Source organism: Naegleria lovaniensis, assembly GCF_003324165.1.
Source record: "Naegleria lovaniensis strain ATCC 30569 chromosome Unknown tig053, whole genome shotgun sequence".
In the NCBI taxonomy this organism is placed as follows: domain Eukaryota; phylum Heterolobosea; class Eutetramitea; order Acrasida; family Naegleriidae; genus Naegleria; species Naegleria lovaniensis.
In genome coordinates, this window is record NW_025407875.1 from 1 (window position 1) to 25288 (window position 25288).

At 36.0% G+C, this 25288-nt stretch overlaps 13 protein-coding genes across 13 annotated transcripts; 6 read left to right on the plus strand and 7 right to left on the minus strand.

Moving 5' to 3' along the window:
- Positions 1-55: 55 nt before the first annotated feature.
- Positions 56-1042, plus strand: C9374_011986 (uncharacterized protein; the record flags this gene model as incomplete). Its single annotated transcript, XM_044687701.1, has 1 exon — positions 56-1042. One exon carries the CDS (start codon positions 56-58, stop codon positions 1040-1042), a length of 987 nt encoding a protein of 328 aa, XP_044542697.1.
- A 159-nt stretch (positions 1043-1201) lies between these two features.
- C9374_011987 (uncharacterized protein) lies at positions 1202-2107 on the minus strand (the record flags this gene model as incomplete). Its single annotated transcript, XM_044687702.1, has 1 exon — positions 1202-2107. One exon carries the CDS (start codon positions 2105-2107, stop codon positions 1202-1204), a length of 906 nt encoding a protein of 301 aa, XP_044542698.1.
- Positions 2108-2651: 544 nt separating this feature from the next.
- Positions 2652-3419, plus strand: C9374_011988 (uncharacterized protein; the record flags this gene model as incomplete). The annotated part of the gene is made up of 1 exon (XM_044687703.1): positions 2652-3419. One exon carries the CDS (start codon positions 2652-2654, stop codon positions 3417-3419), a length of 768 nt encoding a protein of 255 aa, XP_044542699.1.
- Positions 3420-3594: 175 nt separating this feature from the next.
- On the plus strand, positions 3595-5297 carry C9374_011989 (uncharacterized protein; the record flags this gene model as incomplete). Its single annotated transcript, XM_044687705.1, has 2 exons — positions 3595-4038; positions 4092-5297. The coding sequence occupies 2 exons, from the start codon at positions 3595-3597 to the stop codon at positions 5295-5297; spliced, it is 1650 nt and encodes a 549-aa protein (XP_044542700.1).
- An 80-nt stretch (positions 5298-5377) lies between these two features.
- C9374_011990 (uncharacterized protein) lies at positions 5378-7956 on the minus strand (the record flags this gene model as incomplete). Its single annotated transcript, XM_044687706.1, has 2 exons — positions 5378-7341; positions 7518-7956. 2 exons carry the CDS (start codon positions 7954-7956, stop codon positions 5378-5380), a joined length of 2403 nt encoding a protein of 800 aa, XP_044542701.1.
- A 205-nt stretch (positions 7957-8161) lies between these two features.
- C9374_011991 (uncharacterized protein) lies at positions 8162-9893 on the minus strand (the record flags this gene model as incomplete). The annotated part of the gene is made up of 4 exons (XM_044687707.1): positions 8162-9118; positions 9265-9346; positions 9405-9522; positions 9761-9893. The coding sequence occupies 4 exons, from the start codon at positions 9891-9893 to the stop codon at positions 8162-8164; spliced, it is 1290 nt and encodes a 429-aa protein (XP_044542702.1).
- A 425-nt stretch (positions 9894-10318) lies between these two features.
- On the minus strand, positions 10319-12677 carry C9374_011992 (uncharacterized protein; the record flags this gene model as incomplete). The annotated part of the gene is made up of 4 exons (XM_044687708.1): positions 10319-12063; positions 12185-12192; positions 12394-12399; positions 12454-12677. The coding sequence occupies 4 exons, from the start codon at positions 12675-12677 to the stop codon at positions 10319-10321; spliced, it is 1983 nt and encodes a 660-aa protein (XP_044542703.1).
- A 200-nt stretch (positions 12678-12877) lies between these two features.
- On the minus strand, positions 12878-15167 carry C9374_011993 (uncharacterized protein; the record flags this gene model as incomplete). The annotated part of the gene is made up of 2 exons (XM_044687709.1): positions 12878-14584; positions 14646-15167. The coding sequence occupies 2 exons, from the start codon at positions 15165-15167 to the stop codon at positions 12878-12880; spliced, it is 2229 nt and encodes a 742-aa protein (XP_044542704.1).
- Positions 15168-15758: 591 nt separating this feature from the next.
- On the plus strand, positions 15759-16370 carry C9374_011994 (uncharacterized protein; the record flags this gene model as incomplete). The annotated part of the gene is made up of 1 exon (XM_044687710.1): positions 15759-16370. One exon carries the CDS (start codon positions 15759-15761, stop codon positions 16368-16370), a length of 612 nt encoding a protein of 203 aa, XP_044542705.1.
- Positions 16371-17673: 1303 nt separating this feature from the next.
- Positions 17674-18195, minus strand: C9374_011995 (uncharacterized protein; the record flags this gene model as incomplete). Its single annotated transcript, XM_044687711.1, has 1 exon — positions 17674-18195. One exon carries the CDS (start codon positions 18193-18195, stop codon positions 17674-17676), a length of 522 nt encoding a protein of 173 aa, XP_044542706.1.
- Positions 18196-18229: 34 nt separating this feature from the next.
- On the minus strand, positions 18230-20891 carry C9374_011996 (uncharacterized protein; the record flags this gene model as incomplete). The annotated part of the gene is made up of 2 exons (XM_044687712.1): positions 18230-19322; positions 19372-20891. The coding sequence occupies 2 exons, from the start codon at positions 20889-20891 to the stop codon at positions 18230-18232; spliced, it is 2613 nt and encodes an 870-aa protein (XP_044542707.1).
- Positions 20892-21220: 329 nt separating this feature from the next.
- On the plus strand, positions 21221-23361 carry C9374_011997 (uncharacterized protein; the record flags this gene model as incomplete). The annotated part of the gene is made up of 2 exons (XM_044687713.1): positions 21221-22881; positions 22980-23361. 2 exons carry the CDS (start codon positions 21221-21223, stop codon positions 23359-23361), a joined length of 2043 nt encoding a protein of 680 aa, XP_044542708.1.
- A 406-nt stretch (positions 23362-23767) lies between these two features.
- C9374_011998 (uncharacterized protein) lies at positions 23768-25197 on the plus strand (the record flags this gene model as incomplete). Its single annotated transcript, XM_044687714.1, has 2 exons — positions 23768-24788; positions 24959-25197. The coding sequence occupies 2 exons, from the start codon at positions 23768-23770 to the stop codon at positions 25195-25197; spliced, it is 1260 nt and encodes a 419-aa protein (XP_044542709.1).
- Positions 25198-25288: the final 91 nt, after the last annotated feature.

Below are 25288 nucleotides of genomic sequence, written 5' to 3' on the forward strand. Positions count from 1 at the left end.
CATGAAAAAGATGGTCCATCTTCAAAAAGCCAAGCCGATTAACGCCTTTCCAAATATGGTCAGAATTTTTGATTTTCAACATGTTCAATCCAACTCTAAACTTGAGAGTATTGTTTATAATTTAATGAAACAACGCAATAGCGGTGAGAACGAACTCAAAAAGCTTGTACATTCCACTCAACCTATTAGTATTACGATTCAAGAAAAGTTACTATCGTTGGAAGATGTGCTGGAAATGGTATCTATTTCGGAGTGGGTCAGAATGTATTCAAAAATGTTTTTTATGAACCTAGTGAAGCAATGTTTCGACATTTTGTTTCAGCTGGACAAATTGAATATTCAACATACTGATATTTCTCTTGGGAATTTAATGATTCGATTTGATCACGATAGGTGGAAACGAGCTAACAACAATCAAGAAAAGTTGGCATGCTTTACACTAGTTGTTATTGATTTCAATTCCTCGTTGCTGTTGAGAGAGCGAGATAGTATTTCTACCTCTAACAATATGTTTCGAGAAGTGCTTCCAAATCAATCTGTTGATTATGTTTACAAGTATCCATATTCTGATCCTTGTTTTGAAATGAAAGAAGTTGACATTTATTCCATGGCTGTGGTCATTGTGAATTATTTACATCACATTACATACAGAAAATCATTGAAGTCGAAAATGAAAGAACCTTTTGAGTCATGTGAACAATATCGAACTGAAATGATAGATTTTTTGAATGAATATTACAAACGGAATAAGCTGTTTGACCCAGATTGTGGAAAACTTTTCGCAGTATTGAAATACATGTTAGGAACAACAGAAGAAAGACAGTCGTTGGACAAGATTAAAACCATGCTTTCAAACATGGAATCCCTTGGTTTTAGTAACAATACCTCCATAAATGTTGAACAGACAAGACAACCCTTAAGAAATATTTCAAATCAAAAGAGCACCAGACAAGATAGTGATCGGGAACTCGATGATAAGATATTGAAAAATCTTGCCGTTCCTCCACAAATAGGTAATAAGGAAAATCATTGTGAGCAATAAAATTTCTTTGCAATGTTTTAACTGGCATCTAAGCTGTTTCCTTGTTGGCAAGGTACCCTTACAATGACTTCAGATGCCCAAATCCAAAGAAGCCATGCAATAAGCTACTGATGGTGCATTTCAAACAGGAATACAAAGATAACAGCAACAATCATCTTGTTAACAACTTTTATACTTTCGTTTCGGTATTCTGCTTTCTATTGTCGACACTGGTTTTTGTTTTCCATTATTGGTAGTTAAGGTTGTTGCATTTCTTGCCAATATTCGACTCGTACTCTTTTCACTTGTTAAATTTTCCTCATTCTTCAGCTCACAAGATAATTCTTGAATCTGATCATCATCTTGGTTGGTTCTGGATTCTTGCATTTCCTTGCTTCTTCTAAATAAAATCTTCTTACGTTTTCTTTTCATTCTTTCATATAACACTCGATCTTCCAAGCATAAACAAAACGAAGGTACAATCACTTGCATTTTAGAATGGTTTTCAAAAGTAATCTGTACAAGACATTCCTCATTCATAAGATCCAACTCCAAAATAGTTCCAACTCTCAAATGAAAACATGGATCTATCAAATTCGAAATTTGTAAATCGTCAGGAATTGTAATGAGACAAGTGTCATTCTCTTTCAAAAATTTGGTAGTGAGCGAATTTGAGATGAATAATCGACTCTTTTCAGAGTCGAATCTTTCGCTTAGTGGCTTACTTTGTTGAGCAAGTCGATGATTTTTCACCATGGTCTTCATTTCATTGTAAAGGTCATCCTCATGCACTTGAAAGGAATGAGACAATTGATTTTTCATATCCATCCTTTCTTGCTTTACTGAGAGCGTTGTGCACGTTGAGTTTCCTCTCGTCGTAGAATAAAGATCATGAATGTTCGTTGTTGGTTCACATCTTTCCTTTCGTCTTGTATGTTTGATATGCTCACAACATTTCATCATATATGGTGACATGCATGGTTCAAATCTTGGTAATGAAGATGATGCCACAATAGGAATGGGTCTGCTCTTGTTCTTTGTGTGGTTCCATGCATAGCAGGAATTTATCGATGATGGTATAGTCATTGCTTGTTGTCAACTGGTGAGTGTATTTTCTCAATATTGAAAAAGAGAGACCAATATTGGCTAGTTTTTTTCGTTCGATTTTTTCTCCTCACAAGAATGAATGGAAACTCACCACCTCTTTCGCTCGTTTGCGCGAAACGCAGAGTGCAGATTCTTGTTGAATCCATTTTTGAATTTGGTGTTGTGGTCTGCCATGTACAGGTCGGCACTGTTTCCAAGAAGAGAAGCAAAGAGAGGTCCTGACTGAATATTTGGTTGGACTTTTGGTCAACACTTTAAAAGCGAACGAACAAAGCTGCTGGGATGCAAAATAGAGAGAAGTCAACCCGACAAACAACGTGTCTTGCAATGTGATGATGATGTGAAATAATACGAGATGGTGGTATTGTTCATTCGAGATCATGATTCATGTTTGCGGGATTTCTTTTTCACAAATTTCACAACTTTTATTTCACCAATTTCAAGTTCAACCACTGGAGTTGCTTCGAGAGGATCAAAGAACTTTAAAAAAACGAAACACGTGCCACACTCCATCCTATAGAATATGCCATCTGAATCAAAGTCTTCAAACAAGAACCCATCCTCGGATCAAACCATTCTCTTTTATTATTCCAAATCCGCTGATAAACCTCCAGGAAAAGGAGCCAATGAATCATTGGGCAACAAGAACAAGGATTACTTCTCGGAACTCTCTCGTCTCAAAGATTGGAGAAAGGTTCTCTCTAATTTTCATATCGGACCATTTCAATATCATGGAAAAACATATCGGACAGCTGAACATTGTTTTCAATCTCAGAAAATTGCTCTCGTTTCAAAGACTCTTGCAGATACTTTTGCAATGGAAAGTAAAAGTAAACTTTCTCAGGGTGATGGTGAAGAGGCTAGAAAACAACGTAAAGTAGCAATTTTGGATGAGTCTCAATTGAAACAATGGAATCAAATGAAACATTCCGTGATGGAGGAATTGTTGTATTGTAAATTCTCGCAAAATGAACAAGCAAAGAAAGTCTTACTCGCCACACGTGATGCCGAGTTGTGGCATGGAGCAAGAGGAATGCCAAAATCGAGACAATATGATTTGGAAAAGGCGAGAGCAAGAATTGTGAAGGAAGGAAGGAAATCAGTGTCAACGACAGCGACAACGAGTAGTGAAAGTATGCCAAGTCATGGAACTGAAAGTACGAATGAAAAGAATGTTAGTAGTAGAAGTGGAGAGACGACGACAAAGAAGCGAACCAAAGAGGAAGCGTTTGACACAATTAACTCATCGAGTGTGTCTATAGAACCCTCCAACAAAAATAGAAAACGATAAAGAGGATTTTATCACTTTCTTCAACATCATGAACAAGGTATTTATTCAATGAACCTCTCAACTCTTGCATTTCTGAACCATCTATCATGGATGAACTATTTACCTACCATTTTGGACTTGTAGAGCTGTTGGCTTTCAAACGTCAAAAAAAATTAAAAAATCCAAATCTTCGAACATGTCCTCCTCAACATCCATTCCACAAGCTGAAGAGCTTGTCCACCATTCACATCCAACACAAGATGAATCTATCGATTTCAAATCTCAAGCCAACTCCATTGAATCTGCACTCAAACAAATGTTTCCGACAAATACATGCCATCGGAATCAACAAATCATTGAACCACTCACCCATTCTCATCACGTCATCGAACAAGAACCACACACTCATCATGACAACACTGAGACAAATTCAAATATTAAAACCAGTGTTTTTGAACTTTCAAATCATCACTACATTTTACTCATCTTTCGACGATTTGTCAAATTCGAAGGATGTTGTTTTTGTAACCGTAGAATGTTTCATCTTTTGGAAATGTATCGTTCATTGAAACAGCTTAATGTGTTACCCATTGTGGTGTATCCTGAGGAAGAACGAATTGGAGAGGAATTTTTTAATTCAGTAAGTGTTTTCAGTGTGAAAGTTTTGAAACAAATGATCATTCAATATATAAGTTTGATATTCCTGAAATTAAAGAAATGTTTCGAATTGCAGATCCACATCAAGTGTATGCTGAACAGTTCGATATTTCTTTTCAAAGAAAAGTTCCTGTCAAAAAAGTGGTCACTCATTTACTTCCAAATATAGTGATTGCCAACAAACAAGGTTTCAAACAACCTCTGAGAACTCCCTCTTCATATGATGGAAATTCCTTTTTCATCAAGCCAGCCATGTTTTTACTGAGGAATGGTAAAATTGTAAAAGAGTTACGGCATGATTATGCAGATCCTTGTCCTGATATCATTAAGGAAATTATTTTAAATAATAATCTACAAGATGATCATTCTTTACAACAGTCAATGGTCACGAATGACACTCGACATATTTTATTGCACGAGAATTCATCGCAAGAATTGTCCTTACAAGAGTCATCTCGAGAATTATCCACAGACAAGAATCAAGAAATATCCAAAGAAAAGAATCATGAAATAATTTCATTACCAGAAGAGCAAGCTGTGTTAACTTCGAAAACAACTCTTCAAAGCGAAGAACAATTTCATTCCTTTTTTTCAAAACCCTCACCAAGATATCGAATTACCAAAACGAATCAATTGGCATCTTTACAAGAAATTTCAAAAGACATGAAGGAGCAAGAAGAGGTGGAACGAAACGAGAAGGTCAAACATCAATTAGAAAAGATGAAAAATTCATCGTCGTCTTGTTTTGGAAATTCACAACAAGAATTGATCAACAGCAAAATTTCTTCGCTCGACATGATCACAGTTTTGCAAACAGAACACTATCGAAAATATTTCAAAATATTTTCACATAAGGAATATAACTCTGAGAATATTCAATTTTGGGAGGAAGTACATTTGAAATACAAACCAGTGGCAGATTTTGAAAAGAAGGATAAGGCTTACCAAGTTGCAATGAAAATTGGTCAACAATTTCTCTTTGATGAATCTACCATCACATATATCAATACCACAGACCGATTAAGGAATGAAGTGAAAAATCAAATTTCCACAATTTTTAAACATACAGAAATATCTTCCGCGGAAACGAAACAACAATTTAACGAGAAGGCACCACTCATCTTTGATTGTGTCCTTTCAGAAATGTATGCCTCTCTCATGAAGGATATGTTCCTAAGATTTAGTGTGAGTGACTTGTTTAAGGAAATGATTGCAACCAGCGAAACTCGAAAAAGGAAATAACATTTTGAAAACAAATTTAATGATCAAACAAATCTTAATTTGGGTCTCCTAGTGTCTTTTTGGTTCACTCAAATTTGACATTAAGCACCACAATACAATACTTCATCTCCATCAACAATACAGAACGAATCCTTATCCAATTCTTGCAATAATCTAATGAATTGTTTCTTTGGTATTTGACTCTCATTGTGCACAATTTTGTGTAATTCCTCGATGGAAAAGTTGACATGTGCATGTTGATAGACGGCTCTTTTCACAACTTCAAGAGCTTCAGAATCTTCAATTTCTTCTTCATTTTCAAAGTCATCACGTGTTCTTTTTCGTTGTCCGTCATCATCATAGTGTTCATTATTTTGTGAGCTCGATCCAGCTGCAGGTGTCACAGTCTTGTTCTTCTTGGTCCTTCTCTTGTTAACACCAGATGATGTTCCATTTGATTGAATATCCTCAACATCTTGTTGATTACTTAATTGAGCAAGGATAGCATCTGAGCTATTGGTGTTATTAAGGAACCATATCGAGTAATACATTAACTTGTAAGCAGCTTCAACATCACAAACATTAATTTCAGGACTTAATCTCATTTTGGCATGTGCTGTGGCCAAACGAATAAATGATTCCAAAGTTCTTGGTGTAATTGGCAATGTTTTTTGTCCATTGTTTGTTCTCAATTCCAAATACTTGTTGTGAATAAATTCTCGAGCTTCATCGGTGAGAACTGGTTTCATTCGTTTGGCATACTTGACATACTTTTTAAGGAATGAAAGAGGAATGATTAAATGTTGATGTTTTTCAGTGTAGGTGGAATCAGAGTGTGGAATCTTGTCAAGTTCAGCAAAGAAGGAATTCATTTCATCCAATTCTGTTAAATGTGTCTCTGTGGAAATTCCAACCTTCGCCGAGTGATACTGAGCTTGTTGTTGCTTGTGAACATTCAACACGTGACTTCCAATTAATCGATCCTTCTCTCCATTTCGATCATCAAGTAAAATAAATATTAAATCAAAACGAGAGAGTAGTGAATCTGGTAATCCAATATTTCTCTGAATAGATACTTGTCGATTATATTGTCCATAGATAGGGTTAGCTGCTGCCAAAACTGAACATCTAGCATTTAGAGAAGCATGAACACCTGCTTTTTGAATCGTCACAGTTTGTTGTTCCATCACTTCGTGCATGGCAATTCTGTCTTGATCAGACATCTTGTCAAATTCATCGACACATACAACTCCTCGATCTGCCAACACCATGGCACCTGCTTGAAGCGATCGCTCACCAGTGTCCTTATCTGCCACAACAGCTGCTGTTAAACCAACTCCTGTAGAGGCTCTACCAGTAGTTGAAATAGCAAGTGGAACTGTGTTTAACATGAATCGAAGCATTTGTGATTTTGCTGTCGATGGATCACCAACCATGAGAATGTTAATGTCACCTCTCAAGTGAGTATTCGATTGTGTAAAATTCTTTTCCACTCCTCCCAACATTTGTAACAATAAACTCTTCTTGATAAAATCGTGGCCGAAAATTGTAGGAGCCATTCCACGAGAGAGTACATCAAATAAATCTTTCCTCAGTGATAATTTGGTAATATTTTCCATTTCTTTCACTGTAAATTCATTCTCATTCGTGGTTTCATATTCTTTCTTTACAATATGATTTACAATAAATACCATTCTCATTTTGCTTGACAAGGTCGAATTACCACCACTTGAAGGTGGTAGTGATTTGTAGACACCATACATGGTGACACGATCTCCAGGTTTCACTTGATCCACTAAATCATCTTCAACAATACATTCAACGGATCGAGGAAGTTGTCCAGGTGGTGAATTTTCTGGAGCTTCTTGAATGAATATGGTTTGAGAATCGGTAAAATCTGATAAACCAAATTCTGTCTCTAGAATATTTCCATTAGCGTCTTGAAATTGCAAATTTGAAGTGGAAGCACCTGCATTAGCATCTGAAGTGAAATCTGTTTGATGGAATTTGTTTGTCTCTGGACAATAATAAACAACCTTGACCACTTTTTCAATGACCGAGGAGCCTATCATATACAAGTGTGAATGTAGGAGGGTTCACAAGTTCAAACGTATCGATTTCGAAGGTGTTGAAAGTGTAAAATTTTAACAAGAGATGAATTGGAAGTGAGTGAAAAATTGTAACCAGAGAAAACATTAAACTCATGTCAAATGCCATCTATTCACACAAAAAACTACTAACATTTTGTAACAATACCAGACACACAAAGTAGCTTGTTGGCATAATTAGCCATTAAATGTCTCGGAGTGACATGATTGTTATCTCCCAATTCACCTTCAAATCCTAAATGAATGACTGCTTTGGTGAATTCTTCAAAAAACTTTGGAAAATTAGTTAAAATATAATCATGAAGAGCGTGTTCAAAATCAAGTAAATAACGGAGTGGTTCTTGTTGAAAGAGTGTACTCGTCTTGTGATCGAAACTTCTCAAATCATTCATGTTGATGATTAATCGAGCTGAAGTGTTATCACCGCTCGGATCCGATGATGAAGAGGATGATGAAGAACTACTACTTCCGACGGACCCAAAGGAAGAAACAATTCCAGCAACACGATCCTGATACTTGGACGATGAAAGAAGAAAATTTTTGAAAAGACTTTGATTGTGTTGTGATTGCATTTTTTTCGTGTTGAAATTTAACGGTCAGTTATTTTTGGCGCGCAACACAAACTTTGAAAATTGAAATGACTCCAATTAAAATGTTAAATTCAAAAAGCTTAATTACCATGAAAATAACCAATGAGTATGGTAACTTTATTTCAACAACTACTACGACCAATGTTCGGAGTATAGAATAAATTCACACACATTTCACTTCACCAATTTAAGGCTCACCAGTATAAGGATTATATCCACCAGCGAATGTATCACCATTCTCCAATTGCACATTAAACATGTCATCACTAGTTCCTCTCAACATGGCTTGCAAAGTATTTCCAGTAGAATCAAAGAATTTGAAATAAATCACATATTTGCCTCTATGAGTGTCCCATTCCCAAGCAGCTGTGGCAGTTCGGTTATCTCCTGCGGTTGTGTTTTGAAGTTTGAATCCAGTATACCAAACGTCATAGAGTTGCCATTGCTTGCCTGCATTTTCTTGATAATAATCTGGCATTTGGAATCCAGAAGGATCAGGATAATAGTTGAACATTGGAGAAGTTGGATCATTGGCAGTGTCGGTAGTGGTTACAACTTGGCTGGATGCAGAAGTGGTCATCAATGCAGTGGTTGTAGTGGTGGCTGGATCTTGAACAGAGGTAGAAGTGGAAGCTGTTTGTTCTTCCTTCTTTGGAGTTTCATCATCGTCCTCAGAATCTTCATCCTTTTCTTCCTTCTCATGTTCTTTATCCTCCTTCTTTTCCTCCCTTTCCTTCTTCTTTTCTTCTCTCTTCTTCTTCTTTTCTTGTTTCTTGAGCCACTTCATCTTGAATTTGAGAATTTCCTTCTCTGACTTTTTGTTTGGTGGCAGGGCCGGGACTTGATCCTTCGACACGACCAAATTGGGTTTAATTTGAGTTTCAAAGATTGGACGATGTTCTTCATTGTCACACGTCCATTCACCAGTTTGTTCATCGAAACGCACACGAATAATGTCTTTGGCACAGACTCCAGCAGGAAGAGTAGGATGATCCAAATCAAGTTCGGAAGGATTGGTTGGGAGAGAGCTTGAGGAAGCAGTAACAACTTGTGCATCCGATTCAGTAGAGGTAGTGGATGCTGCAGTAATGGATTCTGGTTGGTTCACATTACCACCACCGCCACCGAAAGTGTAATACCAGACCTGATGATGTGTTCAAATGAATTCATGAATGTTGTTGAAAATGAAAGGATTTCAAAAAGTATTCATTAACAATGAAATGTCAACAGTTCGAAAGATGGTATTCGTGTTGGAAATGATGTATCAATCATGACAAAATATGAACTTACATAACGCATTGGAGTTCTTCCGAGCTCTCCATTGCCCCAGAATTGAGTCACTTGCCAATACATGCCATAATTGTAAAAATCACTATTGGATCCAACATTGCAAATTTCAAGTCATGAATTGGATCAGTTAAACAACTTACTAGACTGGACATAATTGGATTCTTTGGGAGACATCTGGAAGTTCAGTCAAATAAATGAATGGAGTTCTTGTCAACATTCCAGAATTTGGTGTGTAAAAACTTAAAACACCAGCTTGACCTGTTATGTGGTGTTGTATCCATGAAGTGGATCGATCAGCAAAGACAGTGTTGCATACACACAATAGAATCGATTGAATAGCAATAATATATTTGGAAAGATAAGACCAATCCATATTTGGAATTGTGTGAAAATTCAATCATCATGATGAACCACAATATTCATCATGAACACGTCAAAACAAATGGATGATCAAATCGTCAAAAAACCATCATGAGACGAGAACTCGTTCACTTACCTTCAATAGTAAGACCAGTCGTCAAAAACATGTAAAAAAATGGTCCAAAAGTACTTGGTGCAGTATTGTAGCTTTGATAGATTCTGTGATCATCTCGAACGTAGTATCCGTTGAATGATAATGGTGTGGTCATTTTCTCGTGATGTAGAAGTGAGAGGTGTGTTTGTTTTTTTTTGTTGTGTGAAAAATGCATAACTGTCAACAGTCAATTTTAAAAGATTGCCGGCGGGAACGACTTTCCGTTTAATTTTGGCTTTAATACTTTTAAATTGTTTGAATCATCTTTCACCTGACAATTATGAAATTTTCACATCGGAAATAGGCGTTTTTTCAAAGATTACAAAATATTAATGTCATTTTTCACAAACGGCAAATCTACAGATAGGGTTTATTTTCATATTTTCGAATAACATTAACCATGAACAGAGCGAAAGGAACGAATATCTCGAAAGTGTCATTGTCAATTTTGAAGGAACGATTCGTTAATATTAATCTGACATTGGCAACTGTAATTATTGATCAGGTTTACAAAAATATTATACAACCACTCATATGAGATCAGTGTTGTAACTCCTCAACTCGTTCACAACATGAGGATGAACCTCCACTGCTGGTGTGATCAACAGCTTCATCTACAGTTTTTTTGTCATCTAGGATTGGAGAACAAGTGGTCACTTGAATTTCCACACCGTTACTCGTCTCATGTCGATTCAGTGATACATTCTTATTCACACTACTTTCCAATAATCCTTCTTGTGTGGGATTCTGTTGGTCATGATCTTTCGATGAGGATAACATTTCATGAGGATTTGAAATCCTGTTTTCTTTGTGCTGCACTTGTTCTTCTTCATGAGTTAAATCCGTCTCGTCATGAACATCCACAAATTGCAGAGAATCCATTATATTTTGTAAACGTTCATCTTGTGTGAAACCTTCATCACTCAACTCTTGTAAAACTCTTCTCGATTGATCATAGTATTGAATGAGATATTCCACAAATGCAGCAATATGATTCGTATGTCTCATTTGTAACTCAGCAGATTGATGTTTCTTTTTTAACAAATTAGGTCCCATGACAATTCCAACATTTCTAGGAGTCATCTTGTTATTGAGAGCATGATCAGTAATCTTTTTGATCAGATCCAATGTTCGAATGAAGAGTGGAATGTGATATCGATTCACTTGGCGGAGAATTTTCTCAAATTTTTCAAAACTTTTTTCTGACTTGGCTTCAATGAATGCCAAACATTCTTCATAGAGTTCATATTGAATGATTGGTGTTGGTAAAAGTCTCAAGTATTCTTTCATAACTCCTAGAGCTGTGTGAACAAATTCGGCCGTGACATCTTCGTGGACAAAGGTTTCAAAGAATTTTCCTTTTGGTAACTCAATCATGGAATCCATGGCTCTCTTAATATTTAGAATTTGTGCTCTTGCTCCTGGAATTCTTAATACGCCTTCTGTTTCACAGCAATTTTCTATCAAGTAGTCGTATAAAATATCAATACATTTTGGAATTCTATTGCCGTGTTCTCGTGGCCGTTGTAATACCTCTTGTAATTCAATGCCAAAAATTGTGCTTTCATCATGGAGAGCAATGTCAAAATTAATCACTCCGTGTTTCACTCCTAATAATGATTTTGAAAGTGACTTGAGTTCCCTAGTGTTATAAATTGAAAATAAATGTTCATGTTCCAAATCGATCACACAATGACCTAAAACATCATCTTTTGTATACTTGTCATAATCAAAGACATCAATACGAAGAACAAATTTTGTTCGCTCTCTTTGTGATTGTTGAGAAGTGACAGCATCAAATATTTCTCTATCAATATGAAAGGTCATACATTCTCCTTGTTCTCCCCATCTAGGATTTAAATTTTTAAATATTATCGACGATTTGGTGTGTTTTCCGAGTTGAGACCACAACACTGGTGTTTTTGATTCGTGCGACAATTCTTCCTTAATTTCCTGATCGTTTTTTGTTTCATCTTTTGTTGGAGGTTCCATAATGAGAGTATTTCCACTATCACTTCGTTTGACAGTCATGTGTGACAAACTTTTCTGAGAAATGAGTGTATTCTTACTTGGTTTTCGATTGAAGAATGAAGCTGCTCTTTGATTTTTTGCACTAAATGACGCTGCTGCAAGAGTGGCTCCGATGGAATGAGCTAGTTCGTTTTGTGAAAGTGACTCGACGGAATTTGCAGCCGAAGCTGGTGTAGCAGATGTTGTAGCATTGGATTGATGGTTCATCTCGAGAGTCGACTCAATGATTGGAGTTGATGTGAATAGACGACATTCTTTGATTGTATCCATTTTGTGTGTTCATGTCAAGAATAATCATGTATGCATCATCAACACATTCAATTGTGGAATGTATTAAAATCAAAAATTCAATCTCATAATTTCATCATCACTTACCACAATATCTGTTTAAAAAATGTTTTTGGTTCAAATTCAAACCCAATCGATTTGGTCATTGAAAATTCCGAATACAATCCATTGTTATTTGCAATCACAGAATTTTGTCATGATGATGAAATAATAAAATGCAACGAGAGATTGAGAGTATTTGTAAAAAAGAAGAATAAATGATTGATCCAATGTCATTATTATTTGAAAATACATACGGATCACTTCAAAAAAGTGTCATTTCATCATTCAACATACAAATCACGTCTTGTACTTACGAAAAACCATTCCAATCTGCAGATATTAAATTGTCGCATGATTTGATGGTCACTTTGAGCAGTACATCACTTCCTCGTCTTTCGGATACTTCTCTATTACAGAAAGGTGAGTTTTCAAGAGGTTTTGCATCTTCATCTTCTTCGTTGCTGAAAAGTTCATTATCTGAGATGAAGAACCCTTTGTTTTGTTGTTTTGGAGGTGGAGGGTTGGATGGGTCAAACATTTGTGACAGATGTTTGGGAGTTTGTTTTGAGTGAGTTTTTTTAGAAAGTTGTTTAGACATCAGTCAGTTTGAACATGTGTGAGATGCTCTCTGAAAATGGTTTATGTCAATTGTCAGTGCGTTGGACAATTGAATTTGGTGAAAACGTACAGTATTTTCGCGATTCATTGAATGACCACCCTTTCAACATGACATTTTATTCAAATAAATACAGAACTAATCTCTCTACTTGTTTCCTCTTTTTCCTTCTTGTCATGTCGATATTCTCGAACAAACAAAATGGCAATGGGAATAAATAAAAGTATTAAGGAAACGACCTCAGCAATGATGACCCAAAGGGCAGCAGCAGACGGGTTGACAAATAATTGTACTTGCCATGAGTCTGTATCTTCGGGTGGTGTCGTAATAGTGACAAGTTGAGAATTTGGCATAATGGCACTTGCTTCGTAATAGTTGGTGGTCGTGCTGCTGTTAGTCATGACACGACCAATGAAAAATTCCTCAATATAACCATTGGTTCTTCCAATTCCAAACAAATGATAGGGCGTTTGTAATGATAAATAACTTGTTTGCGAAAGTAACGAGTTCATATTGAGCTGATACTCTCCATTTAACTTGGTTGAGACAAATTTCACAGTCATACTGGGAGCATTGACACCATAGTAATATTGTGTTCCGTCAGGGGCAACTCCATTCGTTGAAATAACTTTTAAAAAGTAAGCATCATTATAGAAGCAATTAAAGAAGGCTCTCAATGTTTGGTTTCCAGATTTTGGGTCATTATAGAGAGTGATAATGTCTAAAATTCCAGTTTCATCAATATCAAGAAAGAACGCATCATAGAATGGCATATCATTCATGTCGGAGTTGTATGGCAGTTTGACAAAGGTGGTCTTCAAAGCATCAACGCCTTTCGTAACAACTTGAAAGGTTCTGGGTGTTGCATTGGAGTCACATTTAAAGGTTGTTGAGATGGAAGATTCATCATCGTTGGCTGCCTTCCGAGAGAAATGAGATGATTCTGAGAACCATTTGGACTTTTTCTGAAGTGAGAGAGCGTCATCTATTGTTTCTTTTTTACATTCCACATTTTGCCATAATTCAACGCCGACCATTTGATAAGATTCCTCTATACCGTTTTCTTCATGCTCAACTGATTCCACAATGCTCACCACTAAATCTGGATATCCATCCAAATTAAAATCTCCCGCTCTCAATGATGGCGGAGAAGATTTGTACTTGTCAGACTTGATGTAATGATGAAGAATTCTCTTCTTGTTGGCATTGTCGTCCTTGGGAAAAGAGAGCACTGCTTTTTGATTGAAATCAAAATTACTCTTCAAACACAAATTGGATGATGACCGACAATTACTTTCAACAATGCTCTTACACAATGCAAGTTGATTATTATAGAGGATGTGAATTTCATTCACTTCAGAGCATGAATCGATAGGATAGCACACTGGATAGAGCATGTCTAAATCTCCGTCATGGTCAACATCAATAAATACTGGGCGTCCTGCTCCTTTGGGTGCATTCAAAGTCGAATTCAATTGAAGTATGCCCTTGTAATTGACCCAAAATTCGAATATGGGCTCTTCACAAAAACCATGAGTGTCTTGTTTTGAGCAGCTCATGACAAATAGGTCAGAACCACAATCACCATCTAAATCTATCGATGCAGTTGAGATGGGAAATGCCAGAGGATTTAAATTGGTGCTAGCAGGAGGTGTTTTTGTGACAGAATCAATGGTTGTGAATCCAGAATTGCTATCTTGGAGATGTCTGATAAAGCTTAATTGTCCTGCTTCATAATTCGTATTATTGTTCAACCAATAGGTTCGTTTTTTTGTTGTAAAATCAGTACCAAATAAATCGGGCAACAAGTCACCATTAAGGTCAAAAATCTGAACAAGATACATTATTATTAATTATAGATATTCACCACACCAATAATATAAAACCTACCAAAAGTTGATCCGTTGTCTTTTCATCTAACATCTTCTCTTCGCGTAGTGTCTTGAAATTTCCGACCAATATTGAATGAATATAGGAAGGGTTGTTATTATCAAAATTATCTTTATCAATAAGGGTGACCAATAAATCGAGTGCACCATCAAAATTAAAATCAGAAGCCACAATATTTACAATTTCTACATTGGTATGGGCCAGGAATTTAGATGATGTTTCATAATCAAAACTTGTATAATTGATGAATTTCCACTGATAAGTATCCCACGTGTAGATGATAATTTGTTTTCGATTTTTCGAAGAAACAACAAGATCGGTATGTTGTTGATTGGCAAAATCACCCAAAGCCTCAATCCGTCCTTCAATTTCATTGAATCCAACATTGGAGCTCACATCATAGAGAATACTCTCTCGGAAGAGAAAACTGGGAGCATGAGAGAAGGATGGAGGAAATAATTTAATTCCGGCCTCTACAAGGAAAAAACTATTCGGGGAGGAGATGATGTTTAAAAAGATCATGATGATGGGAAGAAGGAGAACAAGAAGTGTCATGGAGCGGAGGAATGATGTTGTGTTTATGATCAGGACAGGAGAAGGAAGATGGTCCTTTGTTTTGAGTGGTGATAATAATTTTGGTAGATGATAATTTTCCGTTTCGGTGTCATGTTGAATGTTTTGTGATAAAAGTTGTGTCATCTTGTGTGTGCGTGAGAGGCACAACCTGTCCTGTTGGTGGTTCTCTCGTGAACATTGCAATGATGACAACACAAGAGGGTTCTTCATATTTTTTGTTTTTGGAATGGAATTGGATCCAATGAATGACGCAAACTCTGAGCAAAGTCCAACAAATCCCACGTAAGAAATTTCTTCAACCTTCCGAATTCTGAATACCCATTCACAGAGAGTGCACTCAAGTATCAGATACACAGAACAACACACACTTTCCCTTTCCGTTGTAAAATACAAATTTCAGGTTGACTAAAAAATTTTGAAAAATTTGTTGAAAAAAAATACTCGCCAAAAGTACGTATCAAACTTTCCTCTTTCTGAAACTCAACGCAATTCTTGAACATTTTCATCATCGACCAACAACAGCCATAACATTTCGAAATGGGTGCCTACAAATATTTGAATGCTTTGTACAAGAAGAAGCAATCTGATGCTTTGAGATACTTGTTACGTATCAGATCTTGGGAATTGAGACAATTACCAGGAATCCACAGAGTCAATCACCCAACAAGACCAGACAAGGCTCACCAACTCGGATTCAAGGCCAAGCAAGGATATGTTATTTACAGAGTCAGAATTAGACGTGGTGGACGTAAAAAGCAAGTTCCAGGTGGTAGAGTCAATGGTAAGCCAGCAACTCAAGGTATTCACTTGAAGCCAAAGAGAAACTTGCAAGTTGTTGCTGAAGGAAGAGTTGGTAAGAGAGTTGGTGCATTGAGAGTTTTGAACTCATACTGGGTCAATCAAGATGGTAGATACAAGTGGTACGAAGTCATTTGTGTTGATCCAACCTCTGAATCTGTCAGAGTTGATCCACAAATTAACTGGATTACAACCACCAAGCACAAGCACAGAGAAATGAGAGGTCTCACCTCCTCCGGTAAGAGACACCGTGGTTTGAGAACAAAGGGATGCACCTCATCCAAGGTCAGACCATCCAGAAGAGGAAGCTGGAAGAGAAGAAATACTACCAAATTGCAAAGAAAGAGATAAGCGATTTGATTGGTTGCTGCTTTTACTTTTCGCTAATAAATTTAAAATTTACACAACTCTCGCTGTTGATTTTTGTTCTTCTTGCTTTCCAAAAAATTTGATGCTCCTTGCCACCCCAAGCACCATCTTCCGTCATATCCAAAACCCTTCCTTTGGTTTGAAACGAGTTTAAATCTTCTGAAAGCCATCACTCAACAAATACCTTGAATCCTTCGTTTCCGAAATTCAATGAATAACGTTCCGATAATTTTCTCGTACAAAATGTCAAGACTTCATATTTAGTGAATTATATTACCACAACATATACCGAAATTATTTTGACCAACATCATCTCGAGTTTATGTATTGAAATGGAATTGATGAAAGAAAATTTATTGTCAATATTAAAGAGAAACAAGTGATCCGACAAGTATGTGAGGCATTGAATTGGATTTTACTCAACACAATCTGTGGGTTTATGACGAACAATAATTCTTTTTACAGTATCGATAATTACAAAATTTCAGTCTTTGAAATGTCACAGAGATATCTTTACAAAATTAAAATGACACATGGCTGCAAATTTTAGCTGGAGTTTAACGCTTGGTGTTCCAAATCAGTCACACCAATACACCAATCTTGGAGAATTGTTCGATAATCTTCCTCAATCACAGAGAGACGAGCCCATTTATAATCAATAATTCCAGTAATTTTCTTGCACATGTGTCACTCTTAATTTCGCAAAGATATCAAACCAAAACACATTCTCATACGTCATTACAATTTGTCGACTGAAACCATTCAAGTGACATTGGCAGATTTTGGATTAATGAAGGAGTTATTCACCACTCATGGTTCACGACTTGGAATGTTGTTAGTTATGGCTCGTAAATTAATTTATCCAAAATATTCCAATCAAGCAACTTTTTCTGTGAGCAGTGACAGTTTGCACTTGGAGTTGCTTCAATTGACTTGTAACACGACATTGGCTCAATTCTGTGTGGAAGGAAAAAGAAGATTATTCAACAATAAGTGGAAAGCTTGAAAGATGTAACAACATCGTTGTATTCTGGATAAATTATTGAACTAATTGCAAGCATGTTGATGATGGATCCTAATGAAAGAATTACTTTTTAAGCAGCAATTAAGAACTGATCCGTTCGAATTGATACCTTTCATTCGATTCTTCCATAAATTTTACGTTAGCGTGCTTCCCTCGTTTATTATTCAATAACATGCAACAAGTGGGTGATAGATTGTTGGATTGATTCGAGTCCTTAGGGAGGATTCTATTGATATTAAAGATCGTAACAACTGAAAGTTGTTATTTGTCCAAAGTAGTTCTTTCAAGTTCCGGGGAGACGAGTGCTGGTTTTGTGGTTGTGGTCAACAAGTTCTTTAAATAAGTCTCCCATTCTTTGTCGAAGAGTAAGTCATAGTTGCTCATGTCAATAAAGGAGCACAAATAGTTTTTCTGGTACTTCTCTACAACCTCTGGTGAGAATGTTTCAGTTATATCAAGTCCAACACACACATGCATCATAGTTGACGATTTAAATACTTGTAAAACAGCATTTCTTATGTCATTATACCATTTTGCCTTTGAACGAACTTTCATGCCTTGTCCATTCGCATCATCTATTATCTTATTTGAATTGTCCTTCACAACGAAACAATTTTCATCATTAATCTTGGTTTCTTCAATATAATTACTGTTTAAATTGTAAAGAGTATCAGATTTCAATTTTCCATAATTATCGAGATAAAATAGTTCAGGGATAGTGGAACTAAAATATAAATGTGGGTCAAATTTAGTTCCAGATTGCACTCTACACTGGAAACCCATTGGAATGATCATATCTGTAGATCCGTTCACTCTGTTAACACCAAACACAGTGTTCATTCGATAGAGCAATAAAAACTCCATCTAATAAATCCCACTTCTTCTCGGCAAAGTGTGTCCAGAACAACATTTCTCCGTTAATTTTCTTCTTGTTTGGTGCTATAACACGTTTTGAAATACAGTACTCTACATATCCATTTGCGTCTAGATAATGTTTGCACTTGAAAACATGATCTTTCAAATTTGGATTGGTGGTGATTAATGATTTGAAACAACCAATTTCAGAGAGCTGTGTACCATTTAACTCTGTGAGTCTAAGCATAACAATGGATTCCAAATTGATGTTGTGGTCTGAAGATTTCAGGAGTAATTTGATTCTTTCTTGAATAATCTTTTTCATCAATTCTGATTTATCTTCAATGCCTAATATCTTCTTTAGAATTGCTAATCCAGATTCATACCCAATAAAATCCTTTGCAGAAAACACAACATTGGTCTGATCATTTTCAGAGCTTTCTGGACCAGAAAATCCCAAATATAGTAATTCATTAGCAACCTCTTTGTGCACCATAAACTCAGAACCTAAAAATGGTAAATGATAATGAGCAACATATTTAACAATGGCTTGAATACCTTGTTGTGCATTGATTAATTGAGTGTTCATTGAGGTATAGATAAGATAATGTGCCAGCTTTTCTACTCCCAATACAAAATCTTTTACGGAAGATTTAATAGCATCTATCAAGCTGTTGTTGGTAGAAAATTTTTCTAATGCCAATGTGATCAATCTTCTTCTAAAATACTTGTATCCTTGTTCATGAAAATAAAATAAAATCTCTTTCTTCTCGTTTTTTGGTATTTTGATATGTTTTTCTAAAAATGAAATGATATCATCTCGTGAAACCAAGCCAAAGTCATATATTTTAACCGTATCAATTTTTGCTTTAGTTTTACCAAGAGTTGATTGTATAATACTTTCTACATTAACAGAAAAATTAGTTCCAGAAAATATAGATAAATGAAATTGTTCAATGCTAGCAATTACTTGTGCAAACCTGGCTAAAAGTCCTCTCTTCTCACCGTTCAGACTTGTTAACTCTGAAAGGTTAGTGCAATGGAGTAAGTTTTCGCTAGTAAAATAATATGAATCAAGTAAGAACATTATTAATCAATACAAACCTTGCATAAAGTTTAGCGTCATCAATAACAACTATAAATTTTTCAATTTTCTTGACTATTCCAAATAGAGCGGAATTGTCATTAAGTGAATGAATTATCTTGTTCACCAAAGTTGCAACAAATGCCTTCAAATCGTCGGGAGAAGTATAAACATATTGCTCTGCATACGTCAAAGCATCAAAACTGGTATCAGTATTGCCATTTGATTGCTTATATGCGAGATATGGAAGTATTCCACCTGTAAGAATATTTCCATCCCTATCTCTCTGAACAAAATTTTCAAATACAGTTGGATTTTGTTTTGCATCATCAATTAGCTTTAAAATATAAATCAATCTACATATGAATACCATTAGCACTACTTGGTCTACTTGGCCAAAAAGTTCAAAAATATTTCGGCCGTTTAAGTGGCCAAATGCTTGCTTCATCAAAGAATCCGTTGTCAATCCACTGGATACCTCGTTTGATAAAGTACATGTTAAAACCATTCCAGGATTATGACATAACAAACGCACGCAAGCTGATGTCTTACCAGCACCAGATGGACCCATAAACATTATTGCGCTGCGTTTGCTCCTAGGAGCTACTCTTTTCAATAATTCACCATCTTGGGCCATAGTGTACTGAAATTGAGTAAAATATGGCAGTTCATGTTTGGCAAGTGAAGCACCTATTAAAGTTACAGGCAATTCAATTGACCGATATTGTTTACCAAAGTTTGGATAGCCAAATTTAGAATTATAAGCTCTAATAGTAGTTTTTGCAAATAAATTCTGCTCAAAATCATCAAAATCTTCAGGTTTCAACACCTTGTCAGGGTGATTGCTTGCTAATTCGTTCCGTGCTTCAGAATAAAACTTTTCGAAATCTGTAGCATTTTCAAGATGTGCTTGGTGTATTTTGTTCAGAAATTTCTGTGGTTTTGGGAGAATTTTATCATTGACCCAATGTACAATACTTTGACAAGTGTCGGAGAGTTGAGGAATGTTATTCTTGTTATAAGTGCTTTGAAGTCGATCAATGGCATACTTTACACCGTCCAACTTGATATTCTCAATAATGTTGTGGAGAGATGAGCCATCAAAATTATTCTCATACAAAGGCTTCACAGCATCAACTGACAAACCAGCTCCACCCAAAGATTTAGGAGAAGCCAATACTGATGCTACTTGTTGGGTATTCCACCAATGATAATCCTTCAAACGGACTGGTTGGCAGGACGAAGGTGTTGAAGTGTTACCTCCACTATCATTTGTTGACGCTTCTTTTTCATTAGACCAATTTGTGGTGGTGTAGGAACGTATTTGACCAAATGCTTCTGCTGCTGTTGTTGGATAATTCGGATAATTCAACAATTTGTTATTGTTAGGAACATGTTTCATCATTGAATTTAAAAATATGGTGTTTGCCTTCATTGATGAAGAAGAATTAAAAACATGATTGCTGTTGATGATGCTCGATGTTGTGTTGCTATGGGAATTTAATCCTTGCAACATGCGATTGACACTTGTTCTTTTCATGTTCGAGAGTTTTTTTTTTAATCTTTAAGCCAACCTGAGAGAGTCGTTGTATGAAATGGCAAAACCTTAGAAACTTGACTCTCAAATTCAATCAAAAAAGAGTTGCTGAACCTTTTTGAAGTGTGTGTTTCGAGTGCGAGTGGGTTGTGTGTTTTGTACATAATTCTTACCAATGGTGCAACGGATCCAAAAAATTGGGGGTTGTTGATTTATGCACATGGTGTTCATAATAAAGAACATGGTGTCAAAACGTTTATCTACCACAACGGGCCTTACTCTTTCACAATCTTGAGGTTAAGTCATGAAGAAATGTTAACAGATCCAAAAAAATGTCCACTCACGAAACATGTCTCCTTCTGGACGACATTCTCCCTCAAGTACTTGGTTTCATTTCCGTGGGCGAGATGTATATGAGTATGAGGCTCGTAAACAAGAAATGGAATGAATGTATTTTAAATTTCAGAGTGATTCGTTCACTCTATGCTCAAACATTCAAGAAAGGTGGTGTCTTTACCAGTTTATTAGCCATCAGCATGATGAAAAATAACATCACCCGTGATGACACTTCAAACCACGGAACTGTAATGAAACATGAAAATAGCATTGATACTTCACAACGATCCGATATCTCAGTGCATGCTACATTGTCCTCGCCACCATCTTGTGTGATTTGGGACAATGATCACTTTGAGTGCATTTTGAGTTGCCTAAAAGGAAAACACCATAATGAACAACGACAACCACTCAAATTCACACTGAATCAGAATGAGTTTAAATATTCTACAACACCTAGTAATATTACCATCATCCCACCCACCAGTCCATTCGAGTGTGAAAAACGAGCAACCTTTGTGATTCAATTCATCTTTTCAGTTATTTATGATTACAAATTTCAACCTTCAGTTGCTACCACCAATGGAGAACTCGCTTCAGATATTGGAAACATTTTGAATCATTTCAAAGAAAGATTGACCTCTCCAGGTGACATGGTCTCATGTTTACTCAACATACTACCAATTGCCAGCGAATATTTTGGAGCTAGTATTTCGCTCCTCTTGTACAAGTTATTCGAGAGATTGTTGACTTTGGATGCTGTGAATTTTTCGCACTGGTCTAAATATTTTCCAAATATGAAATACGCTGCCCTCGTTCAATCTTCAGAGAAACTCGATGCTGATCTTCGTGTGAAATTATTTAATATGGAGCTGGATTTCCTTCTTGATCTAGTGATCAGTTTGATTCAGGGAGGCATGTCAATTCAGGTATTTCCAGAAATACTTCAATTTACAAGTTATTGCTCAGAATTTATCATTCCAACATTGACTAAATTAGGGCTACCCCTTTCTTCAACTTGCAAGGATAAGTGTGAAAAAATTGAAAAGAGTATTATCAAGAATGAAAAGGATAGATATTTTTTAATGAGCTACTTTTCACACTTGCCAGAGATTGAAGATCACAAATTAACTTTTGAAAATAATGTTCACACAAAATGGTTTTCAAATATTCAACAAAATAACCTCTTGTTAAATCCACAATTTACTTACAAGACATTGGCCATGCACGTGGGAGCAATGCTAGACTATGAAACAAGACATTTATCTATATCAGATTTTTTGACCTTAAACAACCCACTTTTCAAACGGTCAAAAATACTTTTGAGAAATTACTCTTGTTGGAATAATTTATTGAATTTTCTTGTCACTTGTATCGTGCAAGAGAACGATCTTCACAATAGAGCACTCATATACGAAAAAATTGAACAGGCCATGTTGTATAGTTTTGTATTGAACGATTTTGCAGCTGCTCAGCTTTTTAAAGTAGTATTCGAAACTGGTGCAGTGCATCGACTTAGACAAACCGCTCAAGCTCAAAAAAAGAGTAGAGATTATGAATTGTTATTGAACGAGTGTTTTGAAACTCTCACGTCAGCGCACAATTTCAGAAAATTACGTGCAAAGGTGAAAGAATCAAAATATTGTACAACAGTATTGTAAGTTGTGTGGCCTTTGATGTAAATTCATTTTACATAATATGTGTATTGGACCACCTTAACGATGAATCATATTTTCAACATGCAACAAATCGCAGATCCAATCCATTGACATATTTGGTTTTTGTATTTGAAGGAAATTCAGATGTTAATCTTGTATTGTATCATTCTACTTCAATCATTCGAGATATCGGTAAAGTAATGGCAAAACCAACCATTTTATATCACTACATGGAAAGAGTTGAGATGAGCAGCAAGGAGGAAAAGGAAAAGGAAAACAAATTTCAAATCATTTCAAAAAAGAAACTCAAGGACATGCTAAAATCCATGTTCATACCGAAATCTCGACAGGATTCGAATATAATCGAGCTCGATCGAGAATTATTGAATTTTTTTTATTTTGTAACTCAACAGAGGAAATGTGTGAGTGATGGTGAACTATTTGAAATGAGCTTGAATGTTGAGAAACGACAACAATAACTAGTGAGCCATCATTGTGATTTGTTGAGCTACTGTATGCTTGTTGTTGCTGCCATTTATCAGTCCCTTATTATCATGTTTCATCCAAATATTGTTGTTCTCACGAGTTGCAAATGTTCTGCATGTACTATTTGTATTTTGCCAAAAATCGTTATGCAATTCCGGGCGGATCTGCCTAAAGCTTTACAAGGCATACACCCTCTCGGTTGGAATTGAGGCAAGAGTTGTTGTGCAATAAAGTACATAAACAAAAGCACTCAAATGATGCATCAAGAAACGTTGACCCTCGCCAACTCGCCAACAAACTCGCTGGAGTATTTTGGCTCGAGTTAAACCACCATGTGTCACTCTAATTTCGTAAACAATTATTCGAAAAATTGCTCTTCAGAAAAATCATTACAAAAAAATGAGCAACATTGTTCCTGTTCCAACCACCCCACAAGCACATGGTGTTCATAAAGTAGATCTGGGTCTCTATTATGATGAATTTGTGGGAGAGAGGTTTCATAAATATTTGGTAGCCACTTCATCGGAAGGAGTGTATTTACGGAAAGACATGATGGACTCTAATTGGACCGAATTGTGGTTGCCATTTGAATCTTCCGATGTATATTTAGGAAATAAGACAATTTGTTTTCGAACAGCACGAAACAAATTGATTCTGAATTCTGCTTTCCATGTCAATGAAAGTCTGCGAGCCGTTCTCAAGGAATCTAAAATTTCAAATCCGGAATTTGTGTTGATCGACGAATTCAAATTAGTGGATTATTGTTATGAAAAGTTTGACATCCCCGATACAGTCATGAGATCGTATGAATATAACAAGATCACTTGTGATTCACTTCATCTGTATATTGAAATGAGCAATGGTTTGTTGATTTGTTTGTCATCCTCCCAAAATGCTCCTGGAGTGAAAGTAAACACAGATTTCATGTCTCATAATGAACGAATAATGTTCATTGAAGGAGCTTCACAATCTGAGAAGGTCATGATTGTGACAACCAGCAACAAGATTTATGGCTATCACTTTCAAACTCTGAAACTGTTGAATCGTGATGAAATTACCTCTTCAATCACAAGTTTGGTTGTGAGCCCAGTTTGTGCATTTGTAACCACACAAGACAACAAACTCTATGTGATTGGTGACGATTCCAATGGGTCTACAGGAGGTGTACAACAAGCTCGTGAAAAATTCTTGCCCACTCTGATTCAATTTAAAGAGAAAATTGTTCAAGTGAAGTGTGGATACATTCATTCATTGATACTTTTGGATAGTGGAGAGGTCTACGCCACGGGATATAATGATCTCAAACAGTGTTGCATATCAGATCCTCCACATATTTTTACAAAAACAGAACTCGTCTTGAGAGAGAAAGACCATCCAAGAAGTTTACAATGCTCTTCTCGTGGAAGCGTTTTTCTGACTGGTGAGTTTAGTGTTTGATCATTCAATTATTGGCATGATTCATTATTTGTTATGTGTCACATAATGTCATGAAATTTTCTTTGTTCATAACAATTCACACGTATTTTTATTACTTATTGCAAACATGAAAAATTCAATACTTTGGACCTTGTTTTCAATTTACATATGCAGATACTGAGGCAATATTTGTTGGGGAAGTGGTTCATAAATTTCAGACATATTCAAATTATCAATTACGAGTTCCACTTGGAGCAGAGTTCAACGACGTTCGGGGAGGTGGTTGGCAATATGTTGTTTTCAAGAGTTGTGCTCATCCCTCTAAAATGCTTAATTTCTTTTGGAGCAGCTTGAAACAACGTGCCAATGACAAGGAACAAAAATTTCATGATATCCTCTTTGAATATTTGTAAATGTGAACACTGAAATTAAAAAAAGAATGGAATTGGCCAATTTCAAAAGAGTGCATCGATGATCACTGATGACACAAGTAATTCGTCAACT